Source organism: Homalodisca vitripennis, chromosome X, assembly GCF_021130785.1.
Source record: "Homalodisca vitripennis isolate AUS2020 chromosome X, UT_GWSS_2.1, whole genome shotgun sequence".
Classification (NCBI taxonomy): Eukaryota; Metazoa; Arthropoda; class Insecta; order Hemiptera; family Cicadellidae; genus Homalodisca; species Homalodisca vitripennis.
This window is the reverse complement of record NC_060215.1, coordinates 156,923,607-156,942,063: the sequence shown is the minus strand read 5'-3', so window position 1 is coordinate 156,942,063 and position 18,457 is coordinate 156,923,607. Positions and strand designations below refer to the sequence as shown.

The 18,457-nt window shown below is 33.8% G+C and overlaps 2 protein-coding genes across 2 annotated transcripts in view; both read left to right on the top strand.

Annotated features, from left to right (window-relative positions):
- LOC124370053 overlaps positions 1-1,920 on the top strand; it is a 59,657-nt gene extending 57,737 nt beyond the window's left edge. The window contains exon 29 of the mRNA XM_046828373.1: positions 1,750-1,920. Within this exon, the coding sequence (XP_046684329.1) occupies positions 1,750-1,803 (54 nt within the window). The 3' untranslated portion in view covers positions 1,804-1,920. The remainder of the gene's footprint in view (positions 1-1,749) is intronic.
- Positions 1,921-9,266: 7,346 nt separating this feature from the next.
- Positions 9,267-17,108, top strand: LOC124370052 (UDP-glycosyltransferase UGT5-like). The gene is made up of 6 exons (XM_046828372.1): positions 9,267-9,395; positions 9,589-9,727; positions 10,937-11,526; positions 12,538-12,757; positions 13,494-13,713; positions 16,770-17,108. The coding sequence occupies exons 1-6, from the start codon at positions 9,297-9,299 to the stop codon at positions 17,065-17,067; spliced, it is 1,566 nt and encodes a 521-aa protein (XP_046684328.1). The 5' UTR covers positions 9,267-9,296; the 3' UTR covers positions 17,068-17,108.
- Positions 17,109-18,457: the final 1,349 nt, after the last annotated feature.

The following is an 18,457-nucleotide window of genomic DNA, read 5'->3' as shown; positions in this document are numbered from 1 at the left end:
TGAAATATACTTAATCGAGGAACCAAATCATTCATGATTTTAGCTAAAAGTGTAACCTGTAAAAATTATGAGATTTTTTGTGATTTTGATTTAGAACTACCATCAATCAATTTCCAGTGCAAAAAATGAATCTAGGCAACAGATCCAATGCAAATATACACATGTATTTTATATGCATGTTGCAGATAAAATAGTAACAATCAAATTCTATACAAAAGTAATTTAAAAACTTACATAACAGCAGTTTTTGTATAAATGAGTGTTCATTGGTAGAGTACAAAAAATTATAATCAATTTCAGATTAAATATTAATGAATCAAGTGTCTGGTCCTTTGTGAGGTGTTGCTAGAAAACCAAACTGAGGCTGAAAAAATTGAACTTTCAGTTATTTACAATTTGATGTAATCCCCATCAATGTACTTCCCTCCTCGATCTCTACACCACTTCATGTGAATTTTTGCACTGTGCTTAGCAATTCTGCAGATAATTTTCAGTAATATTGTTTATTACTTCTGTCACTTTTTCTTTTTCTGCTTGGACAGTCTCAAATCTTGCTACTTTCAAAACTGACTTGACTTTAGGGAATAAACAAATCACAGGTAGCCAAGTCAGGGAGTTGGGTGGATGCTGTGAGACGGGAATGTTGTGTTTGTCTAAAACGTCACGACCGACAAAGCTTTGAGATCTAGAGCAATGTCTGGTAGAGGATCCATGACTTGTTTTATTACAAATCATTCAGTTTTCTCCATACACACTCACCTAGGGTAGTCAGGACACTAATTTAGTAATGCTGATTCACTGTCTGCCCCTCTGGTATCCAATCAATGTGCAAGATCCCTGTGATACAATCATCATGGCCTTAAATTTTGATTTTTGACATTCATGCTTTTTTTGCCATAGAAAATCAGGGGATTTTCAACACACTAATTGATATTTGTTTTGTGTTAATAAGTAACAAATCACAATTCCTAGCAAGTAATAACATTTTCTAAGTTTCTAGGATGTCAGAAAAAATCTTTCTTTGACATTTGTTTTATTCCGCTGTGAGACACTTTTAAACCATTTTTGAACATACTCTGTTCATGTGAATGTTGAGACCTGCCTAACACTTGTCAATTCCTGTTAACTCAGACGTTACTCTGATAGTTAAATGGTGATCTTGTCGAACAAGGTTACTGATTTGTTCAATGTTACTATCACCTTTTGCTGATGATAGTCTGCCAGTGCGTGTGTCAGCTCGTGTCTTCAGCCATCTTTAAATCCACTTAAACATTTGTTTGTAATAAACAATCATCACTGTAAACTCCTTGTAACATTTAAAATGTTTCACTTGCAGACTTTCCAAGTTTGAAAAGAAATTTGATGTTCACTTGCTGTTCTTTCTGGACACATCTTTCCGACACAGAGACAAAACATTAATTGTTTATAATTGTAGTCACTTATGTATGCAGCCTTATTGTATTTGTCCTGTGGCTACAACAATACTAGTACGGTTCCATTTTAGCCAAACCTCACATGATTGGAAAAGAAAGCTATTTCAAAATTCAAACAGGTCAATGAAAGATTTTATTAACTAATTTGTTCAAATGAGAAATTATTTTTTTAAATTTTACTGTTACATCATAACCAGCTTAATATATTATACACATACATTTTGAGTATGAATATTATTTATATATTCTGTTTATAACAAGAAACATTACATTAAACCCATTTTGTTATTCTGAAAAACACTTTTCCTGTTTTCAGGTGATGAGGCCTCAAATGTGCAGAACTGCGCAGAACACATTCACATCTACATAAGTGTAACACTTGTAACAGTTCAGTCTTGACAGGAAGTGTACTGGTTTCTCGCCACTCATAATAACAACAATTTTGTATATTTTAAACAGTTTTCACATTAAATGCACTAAAGTATTATTGAGATCTGGCGAGATGTTTATTATTACCCAAGCCCATGGTTTGAATATTCCAACTAAATTCCCGTAGTGTAAGCTGAAGAAAAATAGAACCCAACAATGAATTTGCGAATTAGGCTAATTCTTATAAATGAATTTCTATAGAATATCTAACTTTGTTGTATTGTGGGTGAGCCGGTCCAGTATTGCGTGCTGATCGACCGTTGTATAAATATTCATTATGTCTTTAATTATGCTAAATGTATACGTACCAACATGTTTATAATATGAAAAAATTCAAAAAATCTAATTAGTCAGTCTCTTTATTTATATGTTAGAAATTACACTTTTCATGAACAGTAAAATAAAAACAAAAAAGTAAAATTGGAATGACAATATTGAAATACAGTACATGGTAGTTGTGTCAATGTTGAGTTTAGCTTCAGTTCTTTCTCTTAGTGTAGTGTCAGATTCCAGACACCGCAATAACAGGAATGTGAACTGGAGCTTTACTCAAAATTCACATTGAATCAGCCCTTCCTACTGTAGCTACGTTATGTGTACATAAACGTGTGAAATAAGATCACACAATAGATAATTGACTGAAACTAGACGGATATTACAGAGAGCATACTGTCCATTATGCATTGAGAGGTTATGGATAATATGGGAAAAAGGTGTAAAAATAAGATTTCATACAGTCCATTGAAATGTCGCTAGAAAGCAGCACCGTTCACAGACGAAGAGTACTTGCAGCTTTTACAGATAGAGTGAGCCAAGACCCGAGACAACTTACAATGATGTCTGTTCCCCGGCAAGTAGAGGTGTGCCGGCACATCCAAACTGTTCTGGGATCACTTCCCTACAATTGTCAACGGGTTTAAGTAAGGATTCGTTCAAACATTTGACATTGTTTGGTCATACACAAAAATCAGTAACACTACCGTATACAATATGATACACAGAATAAAAAAAAATGTGTTTACAGTTACAAAATGAAATGAATCGAGTGCTCATACATTGAATTAGTGGATCAACTACTCAGCAGTTGAAATTAGGTCGCTTTGGGCACAATATATAAAAAACCAAATAAAAAGGAAATCTAATGAATCAAACAGAACAAATAATTGAATAAAACAATTAAATCTTTAATGTTTCGTCACTGAATATGTCACTCATGTTTTCTGTACAAGTACCCGGCATACCCACGATTTGGATGTAGACCGGACAAAATTAGCTAGCTGTACATTCACGTTTCTTTGTTTTTATTTATTTCTTGAAGTATATTTATTAGTGAAAATCTTTTATTCTTAAATAATATATTAAATTCCAGTGTTGAAAATGTTTTAAAGTTAAAAATGTTCATCCAGCTTTGCTTGGTGTTTTGGACATTTTTTAAATATTTGAAGTTACAAATAGAAATCAAAGTATGGTTTCCCATATAAAAATGTTTTCAAATATATCTAAACCATATACAAACACAATGTCATTGCAAAAAGATGGTGAATGTAAGCTGGTCTATAGAATTCTTTATTTAAAGTTTGTTGTTGATGATGGATGAATTGAAAGGATAGTAGGATGTTTTACATTTGGCACCGTTATATGTTAGAAAATATATATTTTTGACATATAACAATCAATGACAAATATCCAAAAGGGTGTATACTCGTACAGCTACAACTACTCCAGCACTACAAATCTGTGGTAGAAAAAAATACAAAAAGTGCAAATGTACCAATTTAATGTCTATGAGCATTACACAATGGCACATTCATAATAATTCAATTTTTATAAAATAAGATATTATAAAGTTTTTAATTTGATTGGAACCACTAAATCATTACAGAAGCAAGATTTTAAACTAAACTTTGGTTGTTTTTAAGTATTTCTGGGTAGGAGGAGTTTCATCAACAAAACTTTATATGACACTGTACATAGTTTGTTCGGAAATAGAATTTTACTATGCAGAAGGTTTAAAAATACAGTAATCGATTTTCACAGAATCAATAAACATGAGAAAACATCAGATATAGCTGTACAGATAGTAGAAACTTGATAAGAATTCTTAAAGTGACAATTATTATGATGATAACAAGTATTGTACTTCAGGTGACTGTCATATTAGTAGAGCAAAGTTCTGTAAGAAGGCCTATCAGTAAGATAAGTGACTGGCAGATTGAGCTAACCGGTTTAGGGCCAAAGATGACTTGTACACTCCTATCCTAATGTTCTTCATTCGTATCACTTGTTTGTTGGTAGTATCTTCAAAATACAATCTGACTCTAGCCAGGTCTCATCTCTAGCTCTCTTAAGGTAAAAATATAGACTCTATGTTAGGATTAGAGAGTATGCATGTAACTTAAAATATTATTTATGAAGATTTTAATATTTGTAGTAGGTAACTTCATTACAGTGAGTGTAATGTGTGTTATAATTATAGTGCAAAGAGCACTTTTGTTGATTTATATCTATTATTCAATCACAGTAGGATAGTTTAAATTTGGAATTTTACATTGTTTTATTATGTAAGTTCTAAACAATATCCATTTTACATTATATATATATATTATATAGTTTTTGCTGTTATTGTAGTTAATGTTTTATTCCATTTTTATATAATTAGATTTTATATTGTTTAACATATACTGTACAGTATATTACCAGTAACAATTAAAAGTGTTTAAGACGTTTTTATGAAATATTATGTTTTATAAACATGAAAATAATAAGCTGAAATAACAAATCAATTTACACTTTGTTAAAGTAAACTGTTTTTTGTTACATTCTATTTTTATTTGAGTTGGCAATCTGTTATAGAAATTATATAATTTAATCTAAAAAATTTTGTTCTTGATTATGATTTGTTTAAATTTTAATAAGTTTGTGTATTTTTTTGTAGGTAAAGTTATAAAATGTATACAAGTATAACCTATACATGTATACTTACAACACGTTTTGTAACTTAAGTATACAACAGAAATAGCTGTACTGCAATTAATAAAATTGCTATAAATTGAGAAATAAAACAGTGTTGATTAAGGTATCTGTTTCGATCTCATGAATTAATCTTGTTAATGAATTATTCTTTTAATTTCTTTCTTTACTTATTTAAAGTAAATATAAGTCTTAGTTAATTTATCTCTTTCTTAATCTTAAGAGCTATCTATGTAAGATTCTTACCTAACTAAAACAACTTTATAATGATTCAATTGCTCTTCTCCAGAATTAAATGTTTTAGTGAATAAAGCCAAAAGTAAATAAAATGTTACAACAGAGTACTTCTGCCACCATTAATAACATATACACTATTATACACTATATACAATAACGTACAAATTCCATTAACTTCAGTATTCGAATAAGATAAATTCTTACCTCCAAAGAAATTTAGTTAGCATTTCAGTTTTCAAACATTTCATGTTTGGTGAGTGATGAGGGTTATTGTATGTTTGCTTACTGTGATCAAAGTTTACTTTGTATTATTTAACAATACTACTGGCCAGTGAAACATTTTTAGATCTTGTGTCATCTCTGCTTATATGATGAGCCTTTAAAAAATACAAATTTGATATTGAGGTGTTCTTAATGGACTACAGTATCTAAAATAGGCATTGAAACTTTATCATTTGACTTTATCAACTTGTGAAGTTGCATAGTAAATGCCAACCATAAAGTTTCGTAAAGGGTATAAAAAGAACCTATATTTCCAAGGATCGTACAAAAGAAAATTTCCATTTTAAACTATACATAAATAAAAGTCTTATAATCTACACTATTTGAAACAAATTATTGAATTCATTAAAAGATTTTACAAAGTAATACAAATTTGAACCTAACAAAACTTTTTATATTTTAAAAGTTCAAATTTTTTTATATTTCCTTTTTTTTTGCTATGACTTATAAATTTGCATTTACCTAATAAAACATAAATTTTGGATTACTATGATATGATATTTATTGTGGTTGTATGTAAAGCAATATTTTTTATAGACCTATAAAAAAACCATTGTATTTTTGGTAATTTGCTACTTTTTTGAATGTGTTAGTATAACACGTACGTATTATGTATGTTTGCATGATGTTTCATATTTTGTTATTAGATGATAAATATTTCGGCTACTTTAGTTTTTCACATTACATTTTTGGTACATGCTCATGGAATTTGCAGTTTTGTGCTAAAATGGTTCAACAATTACTAGTTTATGCAAATAATCTTTTTGTCTGAGTGCTATTATTTTTTCCGGTTCAATAGTCAAATTCTAAATACTTTGGCAAAAATGAGTATATATATATATATATATATATATATATATATATATATATATATATATAATAAGTTTACCTTTGTATAATGCCTGTACACACATAGTGGTTTAGAAAACTCTAGTAAATCAGCTGAAATGGTCTTGACAGAATAGACGTTACTATATGGGTAGTTGGAGGATTAAAACCCAAGTTATTTATGAACACAGTCAGTATGCTTAAGCTTTTAAAATTGCTCCAATATTAAATTTGTTCAAAACCTAAATTAAATTGGCCTAAAATTGATAGACCAAAACAATGTGTTTACTATGGGTAAAGCTAGAGTACTTTAGGGATGCAACTATCCGAAGTTGATGGGACCAAGCTTAATTTGGATGACTGAGGTAGTGGATGGGGCAGACAGCCGTTTAAACTAGCACTCTGGTGGTATTGATATCTAAAACTGAGCAGCTGCATCTAACCCACACACATACAAGCCTACAGCAAGTGTCAACGTTCGTTATTTATATTTTTAGAAAGTAATGAATTCCTTACATAAGGCAAGGTAATAACATATCAGTATATATATAACTAATAGACTATTTAGTCTAACTATTGTATGTAAGAAAGTAAAAAAACTAACACATTTATATCGTATATCATAATAATATTTCATCATGTGAAAAATTACCTCCACAACTGACTCAGTCTGAATTCTCCATCAGTCTCTTGCGAGTCATTCCCTGCTGTAACACCCTTGAATGACATTGTGTTGTCAGACAGAGTGATTCTCATACTATAGTAATGTGTAGAACAATTAAAACAAAGTTTTAGCTTAGTAATTTCTGTTTTAAAGTGGATGTATACCGAAAGTGTTCTTTGTATAACCAAGAACTTTGGATAACTACACTTTGGATAATCGATTTCCTGGTGCGTTACTGATTAACTCAGAGGTTCTCAAAGTGTGGGGCGCGACCCCCAAGGGGGGCGCAATGAAGATTCAAGGGGGGCCAATGCTTGCTTTAAAAATTAATTTAATTTAGTTACAAAATAATTAAGCAAACTTTTTATTTTAAAAATTACAACAAGTGTAAATATAATTTTTAGCCATTGTTGTAATATATTTGCTTTTTTAGTTTATCTGCAGTAAAATACTGTGAGTGTACACCAACATGTTTTCAGTACAGCGTGGGAGATGACTGATGGTAGCGCCTGGTCGTTGTGGTTTCCCAATGACTCGTGAAGTCCACCATGAACGATCGGCCCCGAACTTTCCCGAAACCTCCACCACTCCTACCCCTACCGACAATGTGCCACGTCTAGTGCAGTTCCATGTTTTAAACATAGCACATATCCATATTTCGTGGTTATTTTCATAGATACTTTGGTTTTGTGTAAGCTTTTTGAGTATAAGTGTATATTTTTACATCAAAATGAAAAGATTTCTTGTAACTGTAACAAGTGGTGGAAGTGGAGTTGCATCAGAGAAGGCAGGTACGATTAGTAGTGACAGTGACAGTCAAGGTCAAAATGAGGACACGGAAAGTGTAACCACTCGTTCTCCAAGTCCAAGTGGACCAAGAGTAGGCAAAGTGCGCAAGGATGACGACAGTTATTTATCACTAAGTTTTACAAAAACAATCATAAATGGCCAACAACGGCCCCAGTGTGTAATCTGTCTAGCCGCTCTGGCTTCTGACAGCATAAAACCTATCAAACTAAAAAGACATCTTGACAATGAACATGTAAATATCGCAAACAAACCCAGAGAGTTTTTTGAACGAAAACTTAACAGTGTTAAATATGCAAAAATGATTGTTACAAAATCTCAAGTGTACCTTCATAGGCTTTGCTGACATCAGATTTATCACAGAATCGCTCAGAAGAAAAAACCGCACACTATTAGAGAAGACCTGGTATTACCAGCAGCAATTGATATGGTTTCAATTATGTTTGGAGAATCCATGGGTCAACAGGCCATACCAATGTCAAATGATACAGTATCAAGACATATAGACGTATGGGATTTTGGAAGATCTTCACGCAAAATTGATGGAAAAGGTGAAAAATTCTCTTTTTGCCATATAAGTTGATGAAGCTACCGATCTTCATAGAGTTGCATATTTAATATGTTATGTAAGATTCGTTGATAGTGATGTGATGTGGGAAGAGTTGTTTTTTATGAGACTGGTGAAACCATTTTCCGAATAATTGATACATTTTTGCAGGATTATCTTGGATACAATTTATAGGAATTTGCACAGATGGAGCTCGGGCTATGTAAGGAAAGTATACTAGACTTCGAGGGTTGATCAAAAAGGTAGGTAAATGTAATAAATAAATAATAAATTGTAATTCTTTGTATAGAATTTGTTGTTTGAATACGATTAAACCTATTGCCCCTTTATGCTCTAATGTAGTATGCATAAAATCTGCAAAACTAAGCAAATAAAAGTTGACTAAAATTTTAGAAGCGACTTACTTTTATGGTACGCTTACATGTAGGGGGGCCCGGCTATGATGCATGAATGTTGTTGAATTCTATATTCGAATGTGATCTTGATGTGGGGAGAATGTGCAAAATTTTAGCTCTGAACTGTTAATATTGATGTTTGCTATACAAGTAAATCTTTAGAATAAAGATTGTTTGATTAATTGGTAGCCAAGAGCCACCACATCCTATTCCACTAAGTGCTCAGTCTCAGCTCTTGTCTGTTGCAGTATTAATGCTTGTTTCTGCCAGGTGAAGCTGTGTTCTCTAGATAGCAGGATGAGATTGTGGGTTTTGTGTCTGCTGCTGATGGTGGTCTGCAGTGCACACACTGCCCGTATCCTTGCCATACTCCCCATGATAGCCAAGAGCCACCACATCCTGTTCCACTAAGTGCTCAGTCTCAGCTCTTGTCTGTTGCAGTATTAATGCTTGTTTCTGCCAGGTGAAGCTGTGTTGTCTAGATAGCAGGATGAGATTGTGGGTTTTGTGTCTGCTGCTGATGGTGGTCTGCAGTGCACACACTGCCCGTATCCTTGCCATACTCCCCATGATAGCCAAGAGCCACCACATCCTGTTCCACTAAGTGCTCAGTCTCAGCTCTTGTCTGTTGCAGTATTAATGCTTGTTTCTGCCAGGTGAAGCTGTGTTCTCTAGATAGCAGGATGAGATTGTGGGTTTTGTGTCTGCTGCTGATGGTGGTCTGCAGTGCACACACTGCCCGTATCCTTGCCATACTCCCCATGATAGCCAAGAGCCACCACATCCTGTTCCACTAAGTGCTCAGTCTCAGCTCTTGTCTGTTGAAGTATTAATGCTTGTTTCTGCCAGGTGAAGCTGTGTTGTCTAGATAGCAGGATGAGATTGTGGGTTTTGTGTCTGCTGCTGATGGTGGTCTGCAGTGCACACACTGCCCGTATCCTTGCCATACTCCCCATGATAGCCAAGAGCCACCACATTCTGTTCCACTCAGTGCTCAAGTCTCTGGCTAGTAAAGGCCATCATGTGACAAGTTATACCACCATTCCACTGGCCAAGCCCTTGGCTAACTACACAGAAATACTTCTCGATAACATCGAGTCTACTGACAAATCCAGTAAGTCCTCAAGCTAACATTGGTCTGGGTGTAGAGACATCTTCATCAATAGTATTTTTTTGAACAGATTCTAATCCTCATACATATAAATTTAGTTTATTATTACCAGAGCATGTTACAACTTATTATAAAACTGGACTGGGAAGAAATTTGACTGTATCCTCTTCAAAATGTACATTATTTATAATAAATAATATTATGTGAATTAATAAGAAACACCTTTTACTATCTTTAGTTTGTATCATCCCTTATCTAGCAAGCTTTATATATTCATAATTTTATTGCAAAAGTCATCCACAATAGTTAACTGTTGTGTTAAAAGTTTATAGAGTCAAGTATGAAAAAAGAAACTGAAGGTTTGTAATATGAACTGATTTTATTGGTATATTGTTTGTATAATATTCAAACAATGTAATACTGACACACTGAAAACCATTGGTTATGCTTGAATTCAATCCCACATTTCCTAAAGTGTAACTGTTTATGGAATAACGTACATGAAAAATTTAGATAGGATATGGCTTCAGCAAAAAAGGGCATTAAGAATAATTTTTAATTTAAATAGAGGAGAATCTGAAATTTTAAAGGTTTATAGTTCATATATCTATGAAACTATTTAGTTGTGTAAGGAAATAATAAAACAATTTTGGATGGCAGAAGACACCAATACAACACAAGAGCTCATACAATTATTGACTATCACAGAATAGAGCTCTTTAAGAAAAAAAACTACTTTCAACGGTGACATTTTTTTACTGTTTGCCTGAACCGTTTTAACTTAAATTAGAAAAAAATTCTGCAACATTTTTAATTTTACTTAAAGAATATTTTTTGAAATCTTCATTTTTTCTTTGGACGAATTTTTTAGTGAGAGATAAGTAGATAAGGTGTTAGACTATAAAATTATGATCTGTTTTATGTTTTTAATGATATTATTTGTCTTCTATTGCACATAAATGCATGTATATGGAATAAAGACAGATTTGATAGTGTTTACTGTTGAAATGGACAGTTTTGCACTCAGTAATCTCAAGTGTTTAAAAAATTATCTGAATTTCAGCCTCTACTACAGTAATAGTTTTCTCACACTCAATAACAATAAATTATAAATGTCGTTGAGACACTAGCTATTATAGTTATTTACATGCAATGACATGATAGTTTACAGAATGTGGAACATAACAAAATGTAATAAATGTCATTTTCTAGTATCAGCCGACCAGTTCAAGGCAGTTTCAAATCTGTCGCCCATAGCATTTTCTACAATGTTATTCAAGGAAGGCAGAAGAATTATAGAGAAGACATTTGAAAATAATAAAATTCAAGAACTCATAAAATCAAAAGAACACTTTGATCTGATCTTCCTGGAAACCTCGTTTGCTCAGGAGCCTTTACTCGCTTTTGGGCACAAATTCAAGGCTCCGGTCATCACACTGCACCCTTTCGGTTCGTTCAGCCTCATCAACACTATCATCGGCAACCCTCTTTGTCTCGCGTATGTTCCGGACTTCAGTCTAGCTCACTCGAATCGCATGACGTTCTATGAAAGAGCCATCAACTCGTACTCCATACTGAAGACCTTGTATCTGTACCACTACGAGTACTTGCCGTCGTTGGACACGTACACGAGGCAGATGTTCCTGGACCCTACAATTCCAGCTGTTGTCGACATGTTGAGGAACACGTCTCTGGTTGTGAGCAATGCACACCGCACGGTGCACTACGCTCAGCCCTACACACCTAACCTTCTCCCGGTGGGAGGAATCCATCTGTCACAACAACGAACACCTCTGCCTAAAGTGAGTTCCCAGTTCATTACAGTTAAAGTGTTTTACGTGTGATGTTTACCAACAAAACTCACAGAATTGTTTGTTACTTGTATTCAAAACAAAAAGGGATTTATATCTTCTTGACAGAACTGCACTGAAAGCTTCAGCTATTTTCTATCAAAAGGCTGTGTGTATTCATCGGATAAAGAATTAGAGACTTGTGTCAACATGAAACATGCATATTTGATTAACAAATCAGCAAATGAGACAGAAATATAACTATCGTATTGCATTACTAGTTTGAACTTGTCATGCCACGTTGAACAAATTTCAAAAAGCTTAATTCAATTTGTTTTTTGTTAAAAATATGATCAAATGTTCTTAGTTTAGAAGTATTGATAACAGTGTATTATGTTTTGTTTCAAAGAGTTTAAAATATGGTATAGGAATCTGGAGAGGAACAACTTTAGTTTTGTGTCTTTGATGTCTCTGCAACACAAACCTATATCCTGCAATAGGTAAGGATATTACGACCACAGTTCAACAAAGTAATGTTACAATCAGCTGATTAGAACAGCTAAATTTATAACAGCTGATTGTTGTGTCTCACAAACAGTGCTGTCACATAATGACAGTTTATATTGTTTAGTACATGGTTTAAAAAAATCTAATTATGTCTTAAGAAATTTTCTAAAACTTATATTGTTGGATTTGTAAGGAAAAAACTATAATAAAAGTAAAGGTAGGACTCTAATTGCATACTATTAAAATTACCTTTGTAAAATGGGTGATTTGTATTAATTAAAAAATGAAGTCTTTATTGTGCAAGCATTCTTGAAAGTTACATATATCTGCTTTGACAACTCTTTTCATAAATATTATAAATATATATGTTTGATCTATATAATGTGTAAGTGTTTAAAGTACTTATATCCATTTTATCCTCTAATTCTGCATGGAGGTAATCTACACTTTTGTTATACAATTCATTTCTAGTGGCACAAACCAAAATGAGTAACAAAATACGTATTGCTTTGCTAGGAAATGAAACAGTTTCTAGACGAAGCTAAGGACGGTGTGATATACTTCAGCATGGGGTCTGTCGTCCCGGACCACTTCCTGCCGAAGGAATACTTCGACAACTTCATCAATGTATTTCGTAGATTACCTCAGAGAGTGCTGTGGAAAACCGGCTCTGATCTCAAGCACCTCCCGGACAACGTAATGATCGGCACGTGGATGCCTCAGCAGGACATTCTGGGTGAGCATCATTATACACACAATACACAATACACATTATACACACAACTGTTGTAACTGACCGTGCTCACAAACAGATTTGGTCATGAACACCTAAACCGAATCCCTATCAATAGTATATTTTCTCTCTAAGAATTTGCTCTTAAAACAGCATAAATGATTGCAGTAGCAATTCTATTAGTTGTTTCATGCAATAGCTTTCTAAAATATCGTTATATGGAAACATTGAATTAGAAGGACTTAATCTGTAAGTTTTACACCTTACCTTCACCTGGGCAGACAGATTAGTTCACAATACAAGTATTAGATTTTGCTCAAAAGTGTATGAATACAAATAGATTCTACCATCTAAATAAATATATATATATATATATATATATATATATATATATTTTATTTTTATAAAGAAAATAAGTAACATAGTACCATTTCATAACTTTTTATTCCCTGACATGGTTTTTTGACAATCATTTCATGATCAAATATAGGCATTTCTTGTTGAACTGAATGTCTTCTCTTACTTTTGTCATTTTTAGTGTGTGGTATTTCAATTTTTGAATTACTTTTTTTAGACATTTATATAACATTTTAAAATTCACTGTATAGGGCTACTATAACAAATAAATTAAGAAAATAAGCAACATAGTACCCTTTTATAGGTATATTTCCTAACACGTGTTTTGGCAATCATGCCATTATTACTCTACGTTAGTTCTAACGTTAAATTTCTATTGCAGCCCATCCAAATGTCATGTTGTTCATGACTCATGGAGGTTTATTCAGCCAGCACGAAGCCATCAGTGCCGGCGTGCCAGTGGTCTGTATTCCATTCTTTGGTGACCAGCCCATGAACGCAAGATTTTATGAGGAACACCGGATCGGAGTCAAAATTCTGTTCAGTGATCTCTCAGAGGAAAGCATATTTCATGCTGTAAAAATGGTTTTGAACGATCCAAAGTAAGTAGTTGTTTATAGTGACCTCATCTTCATATCAGTTTAAAGCAGTGCAATAGTTTCAACAATAACGTTAAACTTGTTGTAAGTTTAAAGATGCACGTGTGTCGAGTGCAGGAAACCTGTGTTCTTATTTAACTTGTGTTTACAACAATTAAGCTCCATCATCTGGGCAACCCAATGTCACTAACCGCAGATGAGGGAGTAGGCTGTCCTTGTGTCAAAGGCTTTAGGGCCTTTAGTGGGTAAAGGCGATCCTGTTCGCTCTAACTGGGTGTAGCAGCAAGTGGCCTCAACCCTATCCTTGCCCATCCTGAACTTCCTGCGCTCCTGTGTAGAGGTCCTCACAAGACTTGGTGCAATGATAGGTTTCCCATGCTGCTACTGGCCAGTAACCAGTTAGCGTTGTGCACATTTCTCTGTGTCACAAATAACAGCTCCAGCAGCACTGTAGGTGTAACACAGAACTAATCCTCATGATGTGTCTTGTGTTAAATGACTGGTACTTGTGTCTCATAATGCTGGAACTGTATTTAAATAAATTATCGTCTTGATACAATGCATCTGCGTCGTCAGCATCAAAACTTTGGGGGGGACGAATGTGGGGTCCGGGGCACTCCCCCGGAATATGTGGGGGGTAATCTCTTGGGAAATTGTTGAAAACTGTAACCTTGAAATTACATTTGAACACTAATTTAAGCCCAAAAATCTTACATTTCTAAAAGCACGTTTTTCATTGAAACAATTTTTTTTGGTCTGAAAGTATGTCTAAAAATACAATTGAAAATAGGTGTTAAATAAAAAAAACTTTTATCAGGTTTAAAATGCTTTATTTTACAAACACTACTGTTATTAAATGTGATCTATCACATCACAACGTAAACATTAATTTTAAAAGTATAGACGTTTCTCTTTACAGTACATTATAACAATCCAAATTGCCTTTTGCTAAAGGAGGTATACGCAGTGCGGGCGGACTGCAGAGCCCTGAGTGGCGACGAGCCAAGCGAGCACCGTGGCGGCGGGCGGGCATTCAGGCCTTCTGTGTTATTTATGCACAAAAAAATATTTCTGTCAAATTTCTTATAAAATTTAGGGAGAAGGGACAAAACTGGCTTTTAAAATGTAGGGGGAATGCGTCCCCCATGTTCCCTATGGTGGTGACGCCCCTGATGAAATGTATGTTTGGGCAAGCAGTCTTAACACGCTGTGTGATATCAACCTTGTACAAATGGTTCATTGATGTTGTATCAGCAGCGATTGGGGCGATGAAAAGTGTTACTGGCGATGGGATCAATCAACAATTTGAATTGCATTAAACATACAGATGTAGCTGTATCTATACTTCATGTAATGTGCTATACAATTGTACCGATAGAAGTCATTTCTTAGTTGTAGCAAACAATACCAAACAACTGCTGCGACAATAACATGGAATTGCATTAAACATACAGATGTAGCTGTATCTATACTTCATGTAATGTGCTATACAATGGTGCCGATAGAAGTCATTTCTTAGTTGTAGCAAACAATACCAAACAACTGCTGCGACAATAACATGGAATTGCATTAAACATACAGATGTAGCTGTATCTATACTTCATGTAATGTGCTATACAATGTGCCGATAGAAGTCATTTCTTAGTTGTAGCAAACAATACCAAACAACTGCTGCGACAATAACATGGAATTGCATTAAACATACAGATGTAGCTGTATCTATACTTCATGTAATGTGCTATACAATGGTACCGATAGAAGTCATTTCTTAGTTGTAGCAAACAATACCAAACAACTGCTGCGACAATAACATGGAATTGCATTAAACATACAGATGTAGCTGTATCTATACTTCATGTAATGTGCTATACAATGGTACCGATAGAAGTCATTTCTTAGTTCTAGCAAACAATACCAAACAACTGCTGCGACAATAACATGGAATTGCATTAAACATACAGATGTAGCTGTATCTATACTTCATGTAATGTGCTATACAATTGTACCGATAGAAGTCATTTCTTAGTTGTAGCAAACAATACCAAACAACTGCTGCGACAATAACATGGAATTGCATTAAACATACAGATGTAGCTGTATCTATACTTCATGTAATGTGCTATACAATGTGCCGATAGAAGTCATTTCTTAGTTGTAGCAAACAATACCAAACAACTGCTGCGACAATAACATGGAATTGCATTAAACATACAGATGTAGCTGTATCTATACTTCATGTAATGTGCTATACAATGGTACCGATAGAAGTCATTTCTTAGTTGTAGCAAACAATACCAAACAACTGCTGCGACAATAACATGGAATTGCATTAAACATACAGATGTAGCTGTATCTATACTTCATGTAATGTGCTATACAATGGTACCGATAGAAGTCATTTCTTAGTTCTAGCAAACAATACCAAACAACTGCTGCGACAATAACATGGAATTGCATTAAACATACAGATGTAGCTGTATCTATACTTCATGTAATGTGCTATACAATGGTGCCGATAGAAGTCATTTCTTAGTTGTAGCAAACAATACCAAACAACTGCTGCGACAATAACATGGAATTGCATTAAACATACAGATGTAGCTGTATCTATACTTCATGTAATGTGCTATACAATGGTACCGATAGAAGTCATTTCTTAGTTCTAGCAAACAATACCAAACAACTGCTGCGACAATAACATGGAATTGCTCAAACAGCAGTAGTTCTCCTGAATAAGGATATTTTCAGTAAAGTGTATTAGTTTAGTTGTTGTATGGAACAATTTCATTGTGTAAATATTGTTCTGAAATTTTACACGTTGTTAGAAAAATATTTTTTAAATTGGCTATTTCCTTATTTTTATGTATTGTATCGTTTTTATTGAACTATTTTGAAAATGTGAAATGAAATATCAAATTTAACATTAACATGCAATCTCTAGAGATTCAAGATTTGTTCCAATCAAAATACTAAAATCTTAGAAAAAAACAAGAATGAATATTTTCTAACCTTATAAGTGTTTTCAGTATAATGTACAGTATTTCTAAAACTGTATTCAGGTACACAGAAAACATGAAGAGGATGCAACACATCTACAATGATCAGCCAGTGTCAGCAGAAGACTCTCTCGTGTTCTGGGTGGAGTACGTGCTGAGGCACGGAGGCGCTCGGCACCTCAGGCCTGCTTCAGCAACGATGCCATGGTACCAGCTCTACTTACTAGACATTGTATCAGTGTTGCTGCTGACCACTGCAGCTCTCATCACATCTCTTTATTTTCTCATTAAAAAAATATTTTCTTCTATGAAAAGACTAATAAATAGTAATGGAACTCTAAGTAGCAAGAAAAATAGTTGAGTCCAATGTATTTTGAATAAAGATTATTTTTTTTATTTAAATGGAAATATTATTGTAATGTCCATTTTCTTTTGATATCCAATAATGTCTGGCTGACGAGGAAGTTAAATTCATCAACATGTCTTGAAAATTGATTTTCAAAATACTTCAAACTCACACTTGGTTGAGAGACTTAAGGTAATAAAAAGGGTACAATGCCTGTATTAAGACCATTAGGCCTTAAGTTGGGTCGTGTATAATCAGGGTTAATTTCAAATGCTGCTCCTTACAATATAATCAATATCAAGTGGATAAAGTGGTGATGTTAATCGTGCAGTACATCAAAGCAGATAAAGATTAGTGGTTTTACTCTTCAATTTGCTGACTTTTGTACAAAAAGGTACCATAGTAAAATATATTGATTTTCAAATAGTGACTTTCCAGATTTTGTGATATAAGGTATAAAATTAAAATCTTCACTGGTGGTTTATAGTAAGTGAAACCGAATACTCTCAATATACTTCTAAGATTTGAAAGTACGCTAGTGTTGATCGTCTATAGTACAAATAAGTACGTTTCATCACTGCTGCCTGTGAAATTTGTGTAGAAAGTCAGGAGCGCTTGGCTACACGGTTGTGTCCGTGTTGCGTGTCTACTCTTGCGTCTAGTAACATCACTCCAGAATGTAATATTTTAACTTACTGTACACATAAGCGTAGTAAATTTTACGGATAGTTTCTTTGCCAACTTACAAGCATTAACACTCAAAAAGCGAAAGTATTTGAAGACAGCTTTGTGCACAGAGTATCAATATGTTTAGACCATTTGACTTTATCATCTAAAATGACATCAAGAAGAGGAGTATAGCCTGATGGTCTGAATCCATATACGCTGAAACTCGCTAAGTCAATGAATGTGATGAGAAAATCATTATCTTAGTTTCTCTTCATTCGAATGAAGACCATCTACCATCTGTTAATGCCAACTTATGAGTAATTTATGATAACTTATAGGCTGTGAATATCATGACAAGAAGACAGGGTACTTGTGCATATCAAACAATGTTTGAATTCATATTAGAAGGAAGGTCATTAATGTTTAAAGGAAATAAGAAAGGGTCAAGTATGGAGCCATGAGGTACTCCTGAGCTGACCCTCTTCCAAACCGCTTGAAATAATCCTTTATTTGTTATTGAAACTGCCTGCTTCCTATCAGAGAGGTACGAGCAAAGAAGTAAGAGAACCTCAACCATATCTAGCCATCTTTCCAGTTTTCCCAAAAGAACAGTTTGACACAACAGAAAGCCTTGGATAAATCACACTATATCGCACTGACTCACTGTGACCCATCGAAAGCTCCCAAAACGGCCTCTGTGGCATTATTAACATCACTAGAAGTTTACTGTCCCTTT